Genomic DNA, 21288 nt, shown 5'->3' with positions numbered 1-21288 from the left:
AATTTATTTTAACACCATAGTTATATCTTTGAATATTGTTTTTATAAGTACTAAACCTAATTTTCTTCCTATAAATAAGAACATTGTAAATAAATATTTATTGATATAAATTCATGCAAACCTGCTACATGCTGTCGATATTGTGTACTTATGTGTTGGTTTTGCAAACTTTTTTGCTTGTCCATACTGCTTATTCATCTTTACACTTTATCCATTGGAAGACTCAAGTGCACTGCTTGACATTTAATATGGGGGACATGATTTATTTTTAAGTTGTTATTGGCTTTCAATAAGTTTTTATTTACTGAGAGTACATTTATATCGGTCTTTTTAGTCTTTTTCCATGGAGTTCATAATATTTATTCGTGTCAATCTGATTAGTTGAGTTATGTCCAATTGCTTTCACAGTGATTTTTTTTCTTATGTTGTGCTGTTACACCACTATCCAATATTAGGAGAGGGTGTAACGCTTATGAACATATTTCACCCCTCCACATTATATATATGTCTGTCCCAGTTAAGGAGTTTGTACAAAGTAAAATAACAAAAATACCGAACTCTGAAGTAAATTCAAAACCAAACGTCCCCAATCCAATGGCACAATCAATAGAAAGTTACGGATTGAACCTAGGTTTTCTTTAAATTGCCTATGGTTGCTATCTACTACATGTGTTATATCACAGAGTTGATCCTTTTCCAATGTTAACGTTATTGTTCCTTCATTCAGTTTTGTTATCCACAGATGGATATTTTAAAATGTAGGGTTCGTATATCTTTATCATTATCGTATACAAAGAAGTTGGAGATTTGGCACTGCTTAAATATATGAAATAATTTGATTTTAAATATATAAAACATTTTGATTTTAAATATATAAAACATTTTGATTTTAAATTTATCGATTAATGATTCCAAATGTAAACCTTCAGTTTCATGAATATATGGTTTTGGATTTGATTGTCATTTTTAGTCTCAGTTTTTATTAAAAAAAAAAAAGAAAAGAAAAAAAAAGAAAGCTAACAGAATCTTTTATTTTTGTCAATTTATTTTAAGAAACTAACACTGGAGGTTTCATTTCTTTGCTGAAAAAAATAAATATATACATAAATTTCATAATTAGATAAATAAATATATATACAATCCAAGTCATGTATAATTGTTTTTATTCTATCAACTTTTACCATATTTAATTTGCTACTTTTTTTTATCTAAGTACAAACCTAAAACTGCAATGTCTACCGTTTGTGATTTGGTTTATAAATATGGGAATTGGAAAAAATCGTAAGAGGTTTCCAAATGACAAAAAAAGGTTATAATTTTAAATAAGAGGTTATGATATAGAAATAAATGCACAATTCTATACGATTTATCACAGCATTTATTTTTCTGAATAACAGATATATGATATGCTCCAAAAAAAAATCGCAAAAATCCAACTGAAATTATTGACATCACACGGAGAAACTATTTCTTACTTAAAAATATACTGGAAAATTAGTTACTTCCAAGAGATACAAAAAAACTAGTTTTTAATTTTGTATTTTTACTGAAAGAATGCTTGTCCAAACGTTTATACGTATGCTTAACTAAAACTTGAGAGTTATTCAAAGCTGCAGAAGATTTAAAAAGAAAACACATTTAAACTTGTTTTACTTGCATCATTTTAAATACAAGACATTGATCAAACCGTTTATAGTCCAATGCCAAGCAAATTTGTATACGAGACAATAAGTAAGTATAGTAAACTGTACATTTATTTTAATTTGTAGTACATGTATGAACTGGAAGACAACATAGCGATTGTTTTCTGCATTTTTGCAGAAAACAAATTGAATTTATGTTAGCGGATGCGTACCTCATTGTTCACCAGCAAAAAAAGGTCCTCGGCTTGAAAATGCAATTTTTCCATTAAAATAAATTGTAAGAACCCTTAGTAGGACAGATGGCAACTGCAAATTAACTCATTCCAGATACCAAGATGAGTATTGCTTACGACAGACGCGAGATCGTCTACAGAAGACTCACCAGTAATTAAAAGAATTAAAAAAAATATGTATAAAAGGACAAAACAAAGACCGATGCTGAAGAGCTGTATGGACCCCGGAAAAGTTTTTGCCAAATACCTACCCCTGAAATTGTTTGCCTTTCGTTAAAATCGCCTGTTGCTGTTTGGGGATCTGTAAGAAAAGTAACTAATATAAAGATGCGGGACAGAATATACTTTTAAACTTAGTCATTTATTTTAAGGGCAATAAATAAATTGTCGCAATACGCATGTACAGAAAGTATAAAATTCTAAAATCATGTTAAAAAGGGGACAGGACGATTTATAATTGCTATCAATTAACAACTATCATAAACATGTCCGTCCGTTATTTGTTTTCTCTTTTTAGCCATCGACATTTAAGGGGGGGGGGGGGGGGGGCTCGAGGGTTTTTTTTTGTTTTTTTTTTTTTATATAAATGAACTTTTTCATATACTTAAAAGAAAACTAAATTAAAAAATGGGGTCACCGTTCATTTAAGCTCACATTCTGCTTTCGAAAGAAGCATACATTTTTGAAAGTTACTCTTTTTCTTATCTAATATAGGATTTCTCTATATTTTTCTATAAATGAACTGTGTCATATACTTAATAGAAAAATTAATTAAAAAATGGGGTCACCGTTCATTTAAGCTCACAATCTGCCTTCGAAAGAAGCAAACATTTTTGTAAAGTTACTCTTTTTCTGTTGGCCTAATAGGAGAAATAGAGGCAATATTGAAATAAAAAAAGAACATAATTACAGAAATCGCTCAACTTTTACGATAGTTTAGTTTAAGTGCAGCTTATTTGAAAAAAATAATACATTAAAGAAACCTTAGTGAGCACGCTCACATACTCCACGTCCCCACTTTGTCATTTGAGAAATTGAATAAGTGTAAGAAAAAAAATTGTACAAGATAAAATATTGAATTATTATTTCCTGTCAATATGCACATCTACATAGTTTGTACTTATTGTCTACAAAATTTTATGAAATTCTGTTGTGTGGTTTCAAAGGAGTTGAGATGACAAACGGTTGCAGAAGTACATTGAAGCACATAAGTTCAAAGGAGCGTAACTCCTAGAAAAAAAATTAACCGTAATTTCCTGTCGATATGCACATCTACATAGTATATTCTTATTATCTTAAAAGGTTTCATGAAATTCTGTTGTGTGGTTTCATCAATTTTGTACCAAAAAAAGGCAAGTTTTCACCAAAGGGAGATAATTTGGAGCTTTCTCAATGAAATTTACATTTTAAAAGTCATCTGGGGTCAAAACGTATTGATTTGTATGGATGATTTTTGTACCATATGGTAGTGATAAATAAGAATTGTCATGAAAAAAAAATTGTGTACCCTCAAGCCTCCTTAAAAGGGGTCGTTAAGACAAAAGAAATACAAATAAATTAAAAATTCCCGTAAAGGCCTCATAGCTACCAAATTTTAGGGAGTAGATATATGTGTTATCCCTGAAGAATCAAAGTTATTACAACAACCCATAAGTCCTCCCTCGTGAATACTAATCATTTTGAATAACGAAATCCAAAGAAATAATTCTGAAATACCCACTTACGTCCGGACTTTAAGGAGAAATACAATCATCATCGCATTAAAGATTTTTAATTACAGACCAAAATCGTCATCTACAATTGTCACTTTCGTTAACACATAAATACTAATAACAAAAAGTATGAAAATACCCTCAAATATGACGGATAACTTTTTGTGTTATGGAGATGGGACATTTTGAAAATACACGATTATTAAAAAAAATCCTTGGAATTAATAGTTAAGATATTAATCAGCGTTCGAGTAATTGATTATGACGTCAAAACGCTTTACAAAGGAGTAGGTCCGGTAACTTCAGTTCCATCTGACGAAAGATTTTGACCACTTTGTAAACACTTAAGTGTGTATTTCATATGAATCAATTAATTTATTTGAAAGATTTTAACTTATTTAGTCATTTAAAACGATCCGATTCAAGCTCAAATATGAAAAATCTACCAAAATTGCGAAAAAAAGTCACTTTTCAGATGGTTTTTGTCAAAAACGAAAGTGGTCGCATCCGTGTTCATCCTCAATCTTTATATATGTTATGTATTATCATCAAATACAACTTCCATTTCAATATTTTGGATGAACACGAATGCGGCCACTTTCGTTTTACACGGAAACCGTCTAAAATTTAACTAAAATGCTGGAATTGTGAATAATGGTGCTAGTTCCCAATATATGTGCATTGTATTTTCAAAAACGGCCCATATTTCTGTAGCAGAACCATTCTACTGTGTGATAAATAACTAAAAGTTAACATTTTAACAATTTTGTAAAACTGCTATATTTTGGGGCCAAAAAGGGGTCTAACTGGACCTTCTCCTTTAAAGTGTTGAAAAAAAATTTGTTTTAAATATCTTGAAATATTTCTTAAAAATACGAGACATTAAATGTATATATTGCGTGACCTCATTTTGGGCATTTAGTTTTTTTATTGACTATCAAATCGGCTTCCCTTACCATTATCTCACATATTCACCGATGACAGATATGTAATAATGTCTGCCTGACAAACATTTTGTTGTTTCAAACCACAAATATATGTGTTTAAGCATTGTACATCACCAAACCTAATAAGTCCATATTTTTTTCAATTTTGAAATTATTTTGATATGGTGGTGGTGGTGCAACTAACTCAACCAAATATGTTTACCTGGTGATGGTGTTAATGGGAATGCTTGTGCAGGTGTTTCACGGTTAGACGTCGTTGTTATAGGGTATTCCCGGTTAGGATCTGGCGTTTCAATGTTTTGCTGTGTTGGGGCTGGCGTTTCGATGTTTTGCTGAGTTGGGGCTGGTGTTTCGATGTTTGGTTGTGTCGGCGCTGGTGTTTCGATGTTTGGCTGAGTTGGGGCTGGTGTTTCGATGTTTGGTTGAGTTGGCGCTGGGGTTTCGATGAATGGTTCCGTCGTTGTCACTGAAAACAATTAAAAAAATAAAGTACAATTTTGATTTATATCAATAACAAAGATGATAGTACAAGAGTTGTCATATGACATATTTTAACTTAACACGTTGAAATTCAGAGGACGTTTTGAAAGGGTTTAAGTCTTATTCAAAAAGAGGGACGAAAGACACCAAAGGGACAGTCAAACTCGTAAATCCAAAACAAATTGACAACGCCATGTCTAAAAATGAAAAAGACAAACAGAAAAACAATAGTACACACGACACAACATAGAAAACTAAAGAATAAACAACACGAACCCCACCAAAACTTGGGGTGATCTCAGGTGCTCCGGAAGGGTAAGCAGATCCTGCTCCACATGCGGCACCCGTCGTGTTGCTTATGTGATTACAAATCCGGTAAATAGTCTAGTTCGGTAGGTCAAATTCATGAAAGGGAAGGGGATTGTAGTTACGACGCAAGGAACATATCCGATATCATTTGTGAAAGGGTTATTCCATAACGGTCAAAGTATTCGAATTTTATTCTATAAATGGTTTGCCCAAATTTTACAAGTAAAAGACATGTTATATGTAAAGTCAACAGTAGTATGTCGCTGTTCGAAATTCACAAGTCGATTGAGAAAGAAACAAATCCAGATTACAAACTAAAACTAAGGAAAGACATCAAATTTAAGATGAGAACTACGAAACAACGGAAACACAACACTAAAAAGTATATGTCTTGAAATATAAGACTGCATATAATGCAAAATCAAACTTAATGTATGCAACCTTCCAATACCCTTCACCATTACTTTCTTAATGACTTTTGCATCATTAATATACAAATAAATTACCAGTTGTTGGCGTTGTTGTAGCAACTGTAGTCGTAGATAATGTAGTTGTCGGCAAAGTTGTTTTTAATGCTGAAAAAATGAAATTGAATGTTTTAACACGAAGATAAATAAGAGTATATTTTTCAAATATTTTCGTTAAGATAATTCTGCTACATATTTCATTATAGCCAAGGTATATGCACCATAATATTATGCAGTTTTAACTCTCTCTATCGTGGAATTATCCAAAACTTGTTCCTTTAAACTCTTCAAGGAGACGCAGATGTGCAATTCATTAAATGCGGCTGTCTTTGCCTATGTCTCGATAGCAAAGACATGCAAATGTATTATATATTAAATTAGCCTATCCATCTATATTCTGTATAATCAAACGGATATATCATGGATATATCATGGTCAGTAGAGTACTTGCAGTACCAGTCCCGAGAAGAAATTTTATTCTATCGACTTGTCTTTTTCTCAAATACCCCTCCTGAACACGATACACATGTATATCTGTCTATCCTATACAGTTCCTACATATTAATCGACATTCATCCTGAATACTTTTAAAAAATATATTTCTTTTGAAAAAAATAGAAAAGTGGACTCTCAAGTCGACTGACATAAGTTTTATGTCGTTTAATCTGATGACAATGTTATAGCCACAATATGTTCCCAGCTAGTTCCGTTTGTTTTCTGCCTTTTGGTCAGGTTGTTGTCTCTTTGACACATTTCTTGTTTTCATTCTCAACATTTCATAAACATCATTTTTTAATTATTTTATAATTTATCATAGAACTAAATTCTCAATCTTACCATCGCATGTAGCACTTTTCACTTCTTGTTGAATCTGTTGTAAAGTGATAAAATCTTGAGTATTAAACACATGTTTAGAGTCGGTGGCTATTACATTCAACTCGTTCTTATCTATGCCGCTACCAACTCCAATGGCTATTACAATAGCGTTCTCCTGTTTCAGTAGTGATGCCTGTGCTGCAGTAAGATTTTTGTTTGTTGACGCTCCATCTGTAAGGACTATTATAAAGTGTTTTGAAGAGTTTCGTGCTCCGTGCGAAGGGAGGAGATGTTGCTGTCTAATCATCTGTAATGCATCACCAGTAGCTGTGGTACCTGTTACATATGTGGCCTTTTGAATAGCATCAAGGGTAGATTGTTTGTCTCCGTATTGATTAAGGAAGAACTCATTATGAGCCGTTGATCCGAATGTGACCAATCCGAACTGGACATTGTTTGGGCCGACTGGTAGATCATTTACAAAACGAGACATGAAATTCAGCTCATTTTGAAAGTCTACACTAGATTCACTGGATGAAGCATCCAGCGCAAATATAATATCGGCACGTTGTACAAATCCACATGCTGTAATAAATAAGATATGCCTGTAGATAAATTGAAGATGTGCCAAAGATAAGAAAAAAGTCATTATGTTACATGCTATGAACAACGGTATACTACTGTTGCCTTTATGAATATCTTTCAGAAATGTTTGGATATGATCAAAAGATGAGCCCATTTAAATAAAGCCTTTTTTTTAATTACAACTTGATTTTCAAAACGAAAATGCTCAAGCAAACATAGGCAACAATCATAATTAGTTATATCCTTGAAAAAATCAAATTATGAAGAAATGTGTACATTTCTTTGATTATTTCTGAGTCTTGCACTTAACATAGAAACTTTAACTATTATCCTAATTAAATTGAACTCTCCCTGCTCATGTTTGAAAAAGAACTAAAAGAACTACTATTATCTCTTATTGATATATTTTTTTTACACAATAAGTTGATTGTAATTTTAGTGAGAATAATTAGTTATTTTGTAAAACACCTATTAATGTCACGAATTTTATAACTGCTTATAATTCTGGCGTATTACAAAATATCTTTAATTATAAAAATGTTTGAAATATGTACTCGTTATGTATACCATAGAAGCAGTGCACTTTTCTGGTTACATCACTTCTATTTATATATATTTGAAGTCTAATGCAGGTCTGACTGAGTAATTTGATTTTCTGTAAGAAGATAGATAACTTTCATTCCCTTACGTATACCTTATATATTCTTATTCACTCGTTCATGCAACAGAAAATATAGATTAAAATGTAGCCTGTGTTTTCTCTATCATGTGGAGCAGAATCTGCTTACCCTTCCGCATCCCTCGTGTACAACTCTAATACCTTGTACTGATAAGGATATTACTCTTTGATTGTTCTTTTTGGTATTCAACTCTTTTAGTTATATTAACTCATATTAGTTTCTTGGAATTTCATACATTTTTTTCATCAACATCACGGAACAGATAATAGTTGACGAAGTGCATATCTGGTACAGTAAAATGTGTTGTACCGTTAATGATATAAAACAGAAAAATAGGATGACATTGTATTTTCGTTTTCAAAATCATAGATAACGTACTTACATTGACAGGCAGCAAATGCTATTTCTGACTTGATAGCAGTCAAAGAATTAAATCCAGCTACTGTGAACATATGCGAGGAATCCGACGCAATATCGAGTAACTCATTTCGGTCGACGGAGGATCCAATTCCAATAGAAATGACTTTGACACCAGGCATTGTTTTCAGTTTATTTGCTTCTGTGACTGTATTTGTGTGTGAATATGATTTACCATCAGTGAGAACAACAACAATCTTCTGAACATTCGGTCGACCACCATGAGTGAAGGCTGTTGTACGAGCATACTTCAATGCATCGTCGGTATACGTCAGTCCCCCATCATAATACACGCTGGTAATTGCAGCCACCAGTTGAGTTGTGCTTTTGTATTGGTCAAGTCGTATACGTTCATGGACAGAAGTAGAAAATGTAGCGACTCCTATTTGTATATTGGCAGGTCCGATTACATACTGTTTGGCAAAGTCTTTTACAAAATCTAGTTGCTTTTTAAAGTTGGTTGGTGTAACACTTCCAGATGAATCCAGAAGAAAGTAAATATCTGCTGGTTGAGATCCACACTCTGTAATAAATTTCATAAGTGATCAGTCCAAATACAAACCTGAATAGCATATACTAAAATGTGACACGACGAATTGGAACAAAACAGAAAAGTGCTTATACACTTACAATGCAGAGCAGGAAATCAAATTTGTGGAAAATAAATATATAGGAGTGTTTATTTGCATTTAACAGCTTAATTTTACATTTATATGACAAACCAAGAAAATAATTATAGTGACAAAAAATGGAATCAAAATCAAGTTAGATCATAAAACATTTATTCATTTCAAAATAAAACACCGAGATATTTCTAAAACATATGACGTGCCTGCAAGTTTATCAATGTAGGTTAACGTAAATATGGGAATCTTTTATAGAACTAAAAAGGGGGTTGGTTTTTTTTTGGCATTTTCCCTTAAGTAAATTGACTTGATTCCATTGTCTCATCACTACTTCTTTCATAAGTAAAACAAAAAGTTGAAACACCCAAATTAAATATAAACAAACCTGGATCAACCGTTGGTGGGGGTGTTGGCACTGTAAAAGAAAATTAAAATGTTTGTTCATCAATCAAAACAACGAAAATTAAAAGAACACATTAATATCATAAAATATAACAGAAACCGCGACAGCAATGGTCAAAAGTCATATTTAATGCTTTATCTAAATTTTGAAAATGCAGTTTCAACGGTTTCGTGGTTTTTTTGGGTTTTTTTTTTATAAATGTTTTCACGGGTTTAATTTACTCGGGACTGATAAAAGCTTGAAACATTCAGTATCACAAAAAGTCAGAAATATAACTTGTGTCGAAGACTGTTTTATCCTCATTTTGTCTTTAACTATTTGTATTGTTGTGCTGCTGTTTCATTGACATTTACGTCATATCTCCTCTTTTGTGACATTGCAAAATGCATTTTACATATGAATTACGATTTTTCTTTATTGGCAAACACTATATCAATAGAAAGCGATCGGGTCACTTTCCCTTGTAATTGATTCACTTTTAGGGTTTAAACGTAAAAGTTGAAAGAAAAACCTTATGAAACTAACACTAATGTGAGTAAATGCAGGGGAAATTAGCAATACTTCTTTTATAATTAACTTGTAAGGGGCAGTGTTTTCCATAATTATTCTATTAGAAACTTACATGCACACGCTGCTTGATTTAATTCGTATTGTATACCATTCAAAGCATCAAAACCAGACACTTGATACACGTGATGTGGACTGTCAGCGATGGTTTGAAGCTCATGGGTATTAACGTTGCTGCCAATACCTATAGCAAATACTGTTGCTCCTGTATCGTGCAGTTGTTTTGCTTGAGATGTAGTGGCACTTGGACTAGAGGATTGTCCGTCAGTGAGAACAACCACGATTTGATTAGCTTTAGCTCTCTGGCCATGACTAGAACCGTGTACAAAGAAAAGTCTGGCATACTGTAATCCTTTGTCTGTATGGGTTGACCCACTGTTGTAGGGAATTGAATTCAGTCTGTTAAGTACCGACGCCTGGTCATGGTAAGTGTTAAAATAAAACTGATTAGATGCGTAAGTACTGAAGGTTACTAATCCAATCTGAACGTTATTTGGTCCTATCTGGTATCGCTTTACAAAATCTTTGACGAAATCCACTTGTTTTTGGAAGTTGGCACTGCCTTCACTGCTAGATGCATCTAGGACGAACACCACATCTGCCGTTGCTGCACCACACACTATTAATATACCAAATATTTATCATTCATAGTAAGTAACCGATAATAAGTTTGTAGTAGATAAATTATCCATCTTACCTTATACAAAAAGAACCCCAAAAATATTATTGTTTGCAAACAACCCTAGTTTATTTACTTTTATTTTATGATTTTTTGTGGATATGTAATAAACTAGTTCATGGACATTATTACAAGTGACTAGCACTGATAAAAAACGTTATGTGTATATATACTTACGGCCTAACGGAGTTTCATCTGTAATATAAAAAAAATGGAGGTCATACAACAGCTGTCTTGAGTTTAATGTTTACCATGATAACGGAAACTGGCTTTATCATGATTTAGAGTAATTTCTCGTAATTTGATTGGCTGATATTGTCCTTATAATTTTCAGTACAATTTTTATCAAGTCAATATAAGTTATCTACGTTCATATCCGTAGATACGGATATTTTAACACCCTGAAGTACCCATGTACACCATGAGACGTAGGCCGTGTTCACACCAAACGCCGTGTACAGTAAACATGTTTACATTTGGTTTAATGAACTGTACACTAGTTTCACATAAGATTTGTCCACATCTATACACCTTGTTTAGTTACCTGTACATAAGATTTGTTCACACTTGTAAACTATATGTCATTTAAATGTTCATTACGTAGAAACCGAATTCAAACTTTCAAACAACTTTTCTAGCAGTAAGGGAACGACCATTTGACTTTAAAAAAAGGGGGGATGGATTTTTCCACAATTTGATTAAAAAAATCGGGTCAAACAGATGATTAGAATGAAAAAAAATTCGGACTCAGACCCCCCCCCCCCCCCCCCCCCCCTTTGTTTTTAAAGTAAAGTGTTTGCTCCTTTAAGAAAGTAATTTTGGATGATTTGCAGTAGTTTAAAGATGTCTCGACTTCGAATTAAAAAAAGGCTGCATCAGCTTGCTTATAGACAGAGAAAAAGAATAGCGATTTTAAGGATCAGTACATTTCTATCTTTTCTGTTTGTTTGAAATGATATTTTTTTCTACAAGTTTCTTTGGCAAAAGAAGAGGGTGATATTTTTTTTTATTTCTAATTGTATTTTAACGGATCTGAGATTCTACACAAACAAGCAAGTAACCTCACCCTTTTTCAGTAATGCATTAATGAGTGAATCGTTGTTTGAATAAATACCAGTGGCAAATATTTCTGTCAAGTGTGTACGTCCAGTCGATATGGGTAGACCTTTTCTAATAAATTATGTGTTCGGCAAAGATGATGGATGAGTCTTGATAAGGGGCTAATAAGGCTACGTAAAGTGTTTTATAGCAAATAAATATATCAAGTTTAGACAAATATTTCAAGCTGTAAAGAACTTTATTAATAAGTGTTATAAGTATCAATTTTATATAAAAATCGTTTCTTTTTTACGTATAAATGGAAAAATTACAATTCGGAATGCCTAGTTTTGTGTACACTGAACCTACACAAGGCCTACATCGACTATCGACTGCATGTAGGCAAAACATGATTTAAACTACATGTAAACATTGAGTTTTATCAATGGGAACGTAATTATATTTAGTTTATGTGTGAGTTACACTAACATAACACCGAGTTTAGGTCAATGTGAACACGGCCTAAGTCGAAGGGTGTTAAAACATCCATATCTACGGATAAGAACGTAGATAACGAATTTATCCCCGGTCTTAGTTCGAATCGGGCGAGTTTTATGAAAATTCGGGTACAAAGTGTAAAGTGAAAACATATCTAAAAAAGTTTTATTGAAATTTAGAAATATTACACATTTTAAACGAGTTGTAGGTGAATTTTATTGACCCGATAAATTCTTGTATTAGGACAATTGCACACTGTGTAACTAATAGTATAAGGTTACTTCTATTCCTGCTATATAATACGTTTTATTCGTTAGGTTGAAAATGTTCCTTATGTTTTATTGCCATTTATTTTCTGTTGAGGAACATCCAACTATCTAAATTTCTGTCACCCGTGCATCAAATTTTGTCGCGTAAAATAATACAAAACTTCAATATGTTTTAAATTATAAAACAAATATTTTGTTACAATCTCAGAAGAAAATTCATTTTGTGGAAATGAAAGGTTGTGATTTTGGATTATATTCAAGATTTGTGCTATCAGTATACTCTATTTTATTTCCCTGTACTTTAAACATAAAATATAAGCCCATTTTGACAGTTTTTAAGCTTGTTTCAAATTACGCGACATATGAAAAACTTAAGGAAATTTCATACACTTAATTTGACTAATATATCACAAATTATTGTCATTAAATTGTGTTCTTAAAGTTCATTCTGTCTGATTCTTTTGTGATTCCTACTGTAGTACATTGTCTGCTTAATCTTGGTGTATGTTGAGAATTTAGATGTACTATTCCAATAAACATTCATGGGAAGTCTTAGACGTTAGGGATGGAGAATTTCAAATATTCAAAATAAACACAGAATCAATGCAAACTATCTTCCAAAATATATAAAAAAAAGAACATTACCTTTACAAGTCTGTTTTTCAAGTTCTAATGCTATATCTTTCAAAGCGCTGAAGTTTGCAACCGTAAATGCGTGTCCTGGATCGGTGGCAATGGTTACGAGTTCGTCTTTATTGACTGAACTTCCGATTCCAATAGATATAACTTTAATGTCAGTTTTGTGGAGATTGCTTGCCTGAATTGCGGTGTCTGGTGGGGACTGAGACTGACCATCGGTCAAAACTATAAGAACCTTAGGAATACCATCTCGTGCCCCATGTGCTTTCGTAAAACTACTGTTTTTAGCAAAACTTAAGGCTTCTGCTGTATTCGTTCCTCCTTGGGTGTATGGAACGTTTTGAAGAGCATTTAAAACATCAGTCAGATTGGAATAAGTGTTGAGCCAAAACTGGTTGTGTGGATTACTCGAAAAAGTAGCTAGTCCTATCTGCACTGCATCTGGGCCAATAAAAAATCTGGAGCTGAAATTTGAAACAAATTGGAGCTGTGTTTCAAAATTTGTTGATCCTTCACTCGCAGACGAATCCAGTAGAAAAACAATATCGACCTTTACTCCACGGCATTCTGAAAGTAATATATTAATGTATAATTATACAATGTATACCAATATATTTTGTCTCACTGTCCAACTTTTCTTATTTTTTGTAATTTTGTGTTTTGTTTTGTTATTAAGGTCAAATTAACATTTATTACATTATTGCAAAAGATAACGATAGATGTAAAGATCGATAACATAAAGTTACATATTCATATACACCATATGTATTATTTTACCATTTGTTTTACAAGCTGTCTTTTCTAAACTGGTCTGTAGAGTTGCTAAAGCATCAAAGTTGGCGACTTGAAATACATGGTTATTATCAGTAGCTATCTGTGTCAGTTCATTGGTGTTTGCCCCGCTTCCTACTCCAATGGCAATTACTTCCGGTCCAGCCTTATGTAAATTCTTTGCCGCTTGTAATGTTTGTGGTGGGTAGGTTGATTGGCCATCAGTAAGGAAGATCACAATTTGCGCTGCATCTTGTCTTCCGCCATTGGCTATTGAAAAGCTGTCGTTCGTTACTTGGTTTAATGCTAGATGAGTATTAGTTGTTCCCGTGTGGAATTTAATTTTAGATATAGCGGATATAACAGAAGTTTTTGTGGAATACTGGTTTAATTTGAATTCCTTGTAGACTTGGTCAGAAAATGAAAGGACGGAAAATTGCGTATTTGTTGGTCCAACAGTGAACTGTCTCACCGTATTTTTCACAAAGTCCAACTGCTTTTGGAAGTCGATTGTTCCAATACTACTGCTTGCATCGAGTACAAATACGATATCTGCCTTCTTCTTTGAACAAACTGAAAGAAATACAGGAATCTTTATAATAGCAAATTTTGAATTGAATAACAATGTATGTTATATTGGGTATATTTACTAATGTCCATACTTTGTTGCTAGATGCATGTCTTAGTATGTAAAGAAAACTGGATATGCCTGACTAACTCAATGTTTTTTAAATAAATTTTCGTCTTCATTTCGTTCAAATTCTTTAGGGAATTTCGATCACAAACAAATGTGTTCATTCTCAAATTAAAAAACAGAAAAACGTCAAAACGAAAAAAAATACATATCTCAAAGGAACAATACTCCCATATGAAGTTTTATTTTAAATCATAAACATGCAATACATATATATGGAAAAACAAGTAGGAATACTCGTAATTTCTTGAGTGTGATTTGTTAATAAACCCTTTCGTTATACCTTATAGAAAATGTTCAGAGAACACAACATGTTGAAAAAGGAACATTATTGTAATGAAATCACTTTTTGGCAAACAATTATAAAAATGAGTTGTAAATGAGAGTTTACAAAGTAAGTACGCCAATGTGTTTTTGTCCTGAGTATGCTCAAAATATTTTCTACTGGACGTTAAAGGCAACAATCAATGTGTGGTAATTTTCTTATATCAAACTATAAACATCCTCATGTAATCAATCAATTCAAACACTTACAATGTACAATATGTATTGAAAATAAGCCAAACGATATACATACAAAAGATAGCTTATCGATTTTACAATGACTAAAGACAATATCCACAAAGACAGTTGCAAACATAAGAAATACATGCCTCTTTTATGGACCAAACGAAATCAAGCGAGAGAAGAAGATGTGGTACTATAATTGTCAATAAGACAACTCTCCGTCAGAGATCAAATGAAATAGAAGTCAACAATTATAGGTTTTTATGGTAATGGTCAAATTATTATTTAGGCCGTTTGTCAACTTTCATCTTTTTGTAAACGAATAACAAAAAAGATAAACAAAATAAGCACTTTACCTAATGATGGTGGTTGGCATGCAGCTTGTTGAATTTGTGTCTCTATAGTCCTTAGTGCATCAAAACTTGCCACCTTAAAAGCATGTTGTTTGTCACTAGCGATTGTTTCTAGTTCTTGTGATCCTATCCCGCTTCCAATTCCTACAGAAATCACTTGTGCTCCTGCTAAATGTAGATCTTCTGCTGCAGTTTTTGTTTTTGCTGGATCTGTTGACTGGCCATCTGTCAAAACTATAACGACTTTTTCAGCATCTGGTCGTCCGCCATTGGAAGGAAGAAATGAGTTCTGTCTGACAAAATCTAATGCTAAATGTGTGTTTGTTGTTCCCTGTTGATATGTGATTTTGGAAATTGCATTTCTAAGGCTATAACTGCTTATATATTCATTTAACCAAAATTCATTTTTAACACTGGACGCAAATGTAACGACACTAAATTGATTTCTACTGGAACCTACAGAAAACCTGCCGACAAAATCTCGAACAAAGTTTAGCTGTTTCTGGAAATTTGTGCTACCTTCACTACTTGAAGCGTCAAGAACAAATACTATATCTGCCTTAGATGGACAATCTGTAAAATATAAATATTGGAACATAGTATGTAATAAAACAACTTCAGTGTTATCAAAAGCAAAGCAACTATCATTATTTCAACAACTTAAAATAAATAAGATACCAAAAATATTCAGACTGATGCAGTCAAAAGAACTCTTTGTGAAAAGTAGAAATACAAAAACTTACAAAATATCACTTATCATCATTATATAAATGAATATATGCGCGCAAATTGGATTGAAAGATATATGCAACAAAATTGAGAATGGTAATGGGGAATGTGTCAAAAAGACAACAAACCGACCAAAGAGCAGACAACAGCGGTACTCGCCTAAAATGGTATTGTTTTTCAAGCACTCGGTCTACATGTACCTTTGAAAAAAAATACTATTTCTGATAGGTTAAACCACTGCTTACTTATAACTAAATGCATATTGAAGAAACATTGTTAAAAGTGGTATTTTTTTATTATTTTTGTTTTCTTACTTATTTCATGTTTAAAGAAAATTGCATTTTTAACGTTCAACTGTTTCAAATGTTCAGTTAAAATTTTAATAAATTGTTTTTAATTCCGCATAAGATTTTTGAATGTGTGTTCAAAATGCATGATATCTGACTATGCGGTATGGGCTTTGCTTATTGTTGAAGGCCGCACGGTGACCTATAGTTGTTTTAATGACTGTGTCATTTTGGTCTTTTGTGGATAGTTGTCTCATTGGCAATCATACCACATCTTCTTTTTATATGATATATGGTTCGTTAATTAATAATAACATAAAAAGCGTGCAGTGTATAAAAAAGAAAAGAAAGTACTATTTAAATCCATAAGCCATGACAGAAAGACACAAAATAACATGGTCCAAATACAATTCAGATGATTCCATAGCTATGCCTATCTCTTTCTATTATTGAAACAGAAAGATGTATTTTTTATTTTCCGCCAATGATCAACAATCAAAATGCATTGTTCCTTCAGAAACACTTACTTGACGTTGAGAATTGTCCATAGCCATCTATAATGAACAGAGAGAGAAAAATAACCAAAACTGGTGCGATATACATGACACCAATCCAATGTGAATTCCTATGAGATAGTGAGAACTATACAGGAAGATCTGACCACTGATAAGAACATTCATAACCTTTCAATAGGAAATTCGAAAATTATAGTCTCGTTAATTCCTTGTTTGAGTTTCCTTTTTTCTTCTTCAATTCATTGTTGTTTTTTTATGTGTTATTTATTCAATTCTGATCTGCACCAAAAATCTACGTGTCTTCAATCCCATTTTGGAGACATTTGAAGTTATAGGAGATATTTGGAAATTTGTAATGGAACGAAAAGAAATTTAGATGTATATGGCGATATACAACATGATAGTTATTGTGCATTTGGGTTATGTTTGAAGGTATAAACAATAATAGTTTACCTATCTATGAAGATTTGGGATTTTAGGCAAAGTGTTTACAATATAACACCATTTCAATAAAATATATACATTATCCATTTTTATTCTCATGCACCGATTCTTTAAGATGTAAGTTTGCAATGAAACCATTGAAATGCATTAGATTATATATGTTCTTATATATGCAGTACAGAGATACCAAGATGGTAATAAAATATTCAAAATACGAGAGGTCTTTTTGTTAGCTTAACATAGGCCAACTCTGTATATGGAACATTTGATAAAAGAAATTGTCCTGAATAAGGGGTCTGTAAGTAAGTCAGTCTACAAATTGGCACGAATCTATCAGTACGGATAAGAAATGTGTAGTTCTATATTACATCACAATATCGGGCATGACCACAAGTATCTTGTTTACGTGGTATAGCTATGCATGTATACGAAAGGTGTACATTTGTAATGTGTCTATGGAATACTAATCATTGAACTTTTTTAAAGGTCGATATGGCTATGATACAACCCACTCCGTATCATTATAATTATCTTTGTCAGATTTTTTCTATGAAAAAAGAAACAATTATATTTCATGCTCAATAAAACATTGGGAGGTTTAAATGTCTGTTCAAGATTAATACAAGAAGAGTTTAGTTACAGCACAAGTTGTAACAGCTGTATCTACCAAAATGTATAAATATGGACTTGACAATCTTCTATGTTTTACCGGCACTGAATAACATTAACTTATAGATGTTGTCATGTTCTTTAAAAAAAATGGTGTTTTTAGTAACTAGTATCAAACTTGTCGTACATATCGTAAGGGAAAGAAAATTAATTGTATCAGTGTAATCAAAATATCCTCACGATCGCAATCATAGAAGGTAAATTATAATCTACATGTTAAATCATATTTATGACGTGAAAAGTTCAACAATAAAATATCAGTCCATAAAGTGGAAGACATGTGGTACAAATGAGCATATTTAAATTAAGTTGAACATCGCCAGATCTAAACTTAACTGTCCCAAGACTCTACACGTTATTTAATCTATTAAAATATCTTTTTTGTTCTTTTCAAATGTTGGTGTATAGGGCGGATCTAAAAACTAATCCGTTTATTTTTATTTTTTAAAAACAAGGGATATTCAAAACGTCTAAATCGAAAAGAAACCGACGTCATGACTAAAAACCGAAAGACGACGGGAAGACGAATACAACATTTTTGAATCTTCGCTAATTATCATATTTAGCTATTGCATATTCAACGGCATATTGTTCTATTTTTTTCTTTTTATGTACCTGTTTGGTCATATACTCCAAACCTTTCTGCGTATTTATACATTCCAGGATTTCAACCTTTCGAAATTTTGGGTTCTCAATGTTTTCAACGTCGTGCTCTATTTTGATGTGAACGTCAATGGTGAGTCTTTCGAAGACGAAATGAGCATCTGGCGTACATGCACAATGAGGTAAGTCTTTTCTCGAAAAAGGGGGTCCTATAATCCTTAAAGGTATACTAAACATTTATCTGAAAATACTAGTGTCTTTTCAACTCTCACACCAGTTACAAAATTAAAGAATAATGAAAAAAACAATTCTTTCTTACTGGGTGAATAATGGATAACTTTAATTTCATAGTACGTTCGTTTATATCATCTATTCAATCATCGTGGTCGGCTAAATCGAATATTCATTTGGCATTCTATAAGAGATGATACTAATGAAGAAAATTCAAATTCAAATTCAGATATATAACTTAGTAGTTGAGCATGATCTCTTATGGAGGTGTAAACATGTAACCCTGTTGTTCTCTTCCGGGCGGTCGCGGTGTCGTATTTATACATGAACATCCATTACAGCCAAATAACTACTCTCGTTGATATGGGTACTCCTGTCGGATTGAATAAATCCATGCAACTATACTTTTACACGACAGACGACTCTGTATCGGTTCATCATCTTAGTAATGTTGTTTTTGTTTTTTTCATTGAAGCAAAACTTTACGGTAAGGTGAATTTAATAATGAATTTATAACTGCATGCTATTTTCATAGTGTTTCTATAATTTGAAACAAGCAGGAATTTAACATAACATTGATTGATTAATGTTGACTCGGTATTTTGATTTCATGGACATTTATTTTTAAAATCAATGGCACCTCGTTATCACTTCTTATAAATACGATGAAAGGAATGTTTAGGTGAAACGATCAAAGTAGCTGAAATGGTTTTTTTAAGTCATAATATTCCAAATGGAGCTTGATTGACTAGTATGATATCCAGCATGTATGAAATGGTAGCATTACACTTTTCCTTAATCATAAAGATTTGTCCTGACTAGACTACTTTTTGAGAAATATTTTATTTGTGATATACCGATTGGAAAGCAATGTGCCTAATATAAGGAGTCGGAATCTAAGCTCTAAAATTACAAAAAAAATCTACAAAGTCGATAGAACCCTGAGACTAACGACGAGAATTTCGACTGCCGCTTAAAACAAAAGATGCGTATAATAAAAGGCAACATACTACCTACAAACCTGCTCTCTACACAAGGTGTCCAGTTTTACATCCCATTTAAATGATTGTTTTATAAACCTGAAATTATGAAGATGTGCAACTAAAGGTCACCGTACTGACCGTATGGCTGTTTCCAAAACGTTTCATCTTCCTGGGCTGTGCAATGTCTGTCTCTAACGTATTTTTTTTTCTCATAGTACGATCTTACTTATTGGTATTTACCGATATCATATTACCCTTCATTTTTTGGCTGATCTAGAGTTGTATTATACATTTGTGTATGATAGTATGGTATGACTGTCATAGATGTTTTGTCTTGTTTCCAATATGAAATTACGCTTTTGGTAATCGGTTCCTTTGTTAATCGCAATATTATCAATAACAACTCTTATGTGCTTACAACTCTTTTTTTTTTTGGTTTCTCATGATGCTAGCTTCTTTTGATGAATAGTGTTGATATGGTTTCGTTTACATATGTATTTCAGTACGATAAACATCCAGTACACAATAAAATATATTGGCATATAATATAACTATAAAACCACACATGATAAAATATCATAGTGAAGCCAAAGCGAGTTCATATTCAAAATAACACCAATAAATCTTTGAAGGGAATGTCTATGTAATATTTATTAGATTGACAGCGCGGAGTGGTGGTGTTATTTATTGAGAGACTGTAGGGTTCACGACAGTCAATATTTCATTGCTTTTACTAATAGGGAATCCAATTAATTAATAAAAGTGTAAAACAAATACGTTTGTTTTCACATAGAGCAAAAAAAAATAATTCATATTTAATTACTACCCAATGGTAATGCGCATTACAAATAAAGCAAAAAATGAACTATGCAAGTGGGAGTTTTCACACGATTTAAACGCTTGATCAAAATAATAATTTTATTGTAAAGTACTTGTATCATGTTTGGGAATATGAAAATCAACCTACACCAAAAGAGATATCATGGACTATTAATCAATGAGACGATGATCCTACGACACAAAAATCAAAAACCCATTAGGGGTCAGCATAATGTTTGCAATAAATAAAAACTGGCAATCAAAACAAAATTTCTGCATAATAAGTGTAAAATTATGTATCATGTATTCTTTTTCCGATGCTATCAACATTCAATTAAGCAACATTTTGCATTTTGAAGACATACTATTCAAAAGAATATATATCTTGAAACTATATTAAAACTGTATCACACAAAGCACAACAAAAGATTGTCTAAAAAACAAAAAATATACCGAGCTTTTCTCTTGTTTTGAATTAATATATTCTATTTTTTCCTACAAAGTACAAATATTGTCTTTATTCTTAAATTCAAAATTTCAAAATTTAAACGCATATCTTATTTTTACCTATCAGTTGTTCTTTTTTTTTCTGAAAGAAAGAACATGTGCCAGGACTTGTCTATGTAAATAGTCGATTGCAGGATAAGGATAAACTATTTTCTAAAATGCCACGTA

General features: G+C 32.2%; 1 protein-coding gene across 2 annotated transcripts; it reads right to left on the bottom strand.

Moving 5' to 3' along the window:
- Positions 1-1027: 1027 nt before the first annotated feature.
- LOC134712001 (collagen alpha-4(VI) chain-like) lies at positions 1028-16989 on the bottom strand. 2 transcript variants are annotated; one of them, XM_063573081.1, is made up of 13 exons: positions 16877-16989; positions 15337-15906; positions 13786-14352; positions 13015-13575; positions 10742-10759; positions 9941-10504; positions 9301-9330; positions 8255-8812; positions 6629-7192; positions 5831-5899; positions 4738-5001; positions 2128-2177; positions 1028-1082 (listed from the first exon to the last, which is right to left on the bottom strand). In XM_063573081.1, the coding sequence occupies exons 1-13, from the start codon at positions 16950-16952 to the stop codon at positions 1044-1046; spliced, it is 3930 nt and encodes a 1309-aa protein (XP_063429151.1). In that variant the 5' UTR covers positions 16953-16989; the 3' UTR covers positions 1028-1043. The 2 variants fall into 2 exon arrangements, with proteins under 2 accessions (XP_063429151.1, XP_063429152.1); XM_063573082.1 differs by lacking the exon at positions 2128-2177.
- Between the last annotated feature and the right edge of the window lie 4299 nt (positions 16990-21288).

Source organism: Mytilus trossulus, chromosome 3 (genome assembly GCF_036588685.1).
Source record: "Mytilus trossulus isolate FHL-02 chromosome 3, PNRI_Mtr1.1.1.hap1, whole genome shotgun sequence".
Classification (NCBI taxonomy): domain Eukaryota; kingdom Metazoa; phylum Mollusca; class Bivalvia; order Mytilida; family Mytilidae; genus Mytilus; species Mytilus trossulus.
The sequence above is the reverse complement of the archived record's forward strand: the minus strand, read 5'-3'. Positions and strand labels throughout refer to the sequence as shown.

What these genes read in the sequence shown, in the direction of transcription:
- LOC134712001 (XM_063573081.1), bottom strand. Translation starts at nt 16,952, where the DNA reads ATGTATATCGCACCAGTTTTGGTTATTTTTCTCTCTCTGTTCATTATA. An exon ending in GACAGCTTGTAAAACAAATG is followed by an intron (nt 13,576 to 13,785) that starts GTAAAATAATAC and finishes TATTACTTTCAG; the next exon opens with AATGCCGTGGAGTAAAGGTC. An exon ending in AGCATTTGCTGCCTGTCAAT is followed by an intron (nt 7,193 to 8,254) that starts GTAAGTACGTTA and finishes TATTTATTACAG; the next exon opens with CATGTGGATTTGTACAACGT.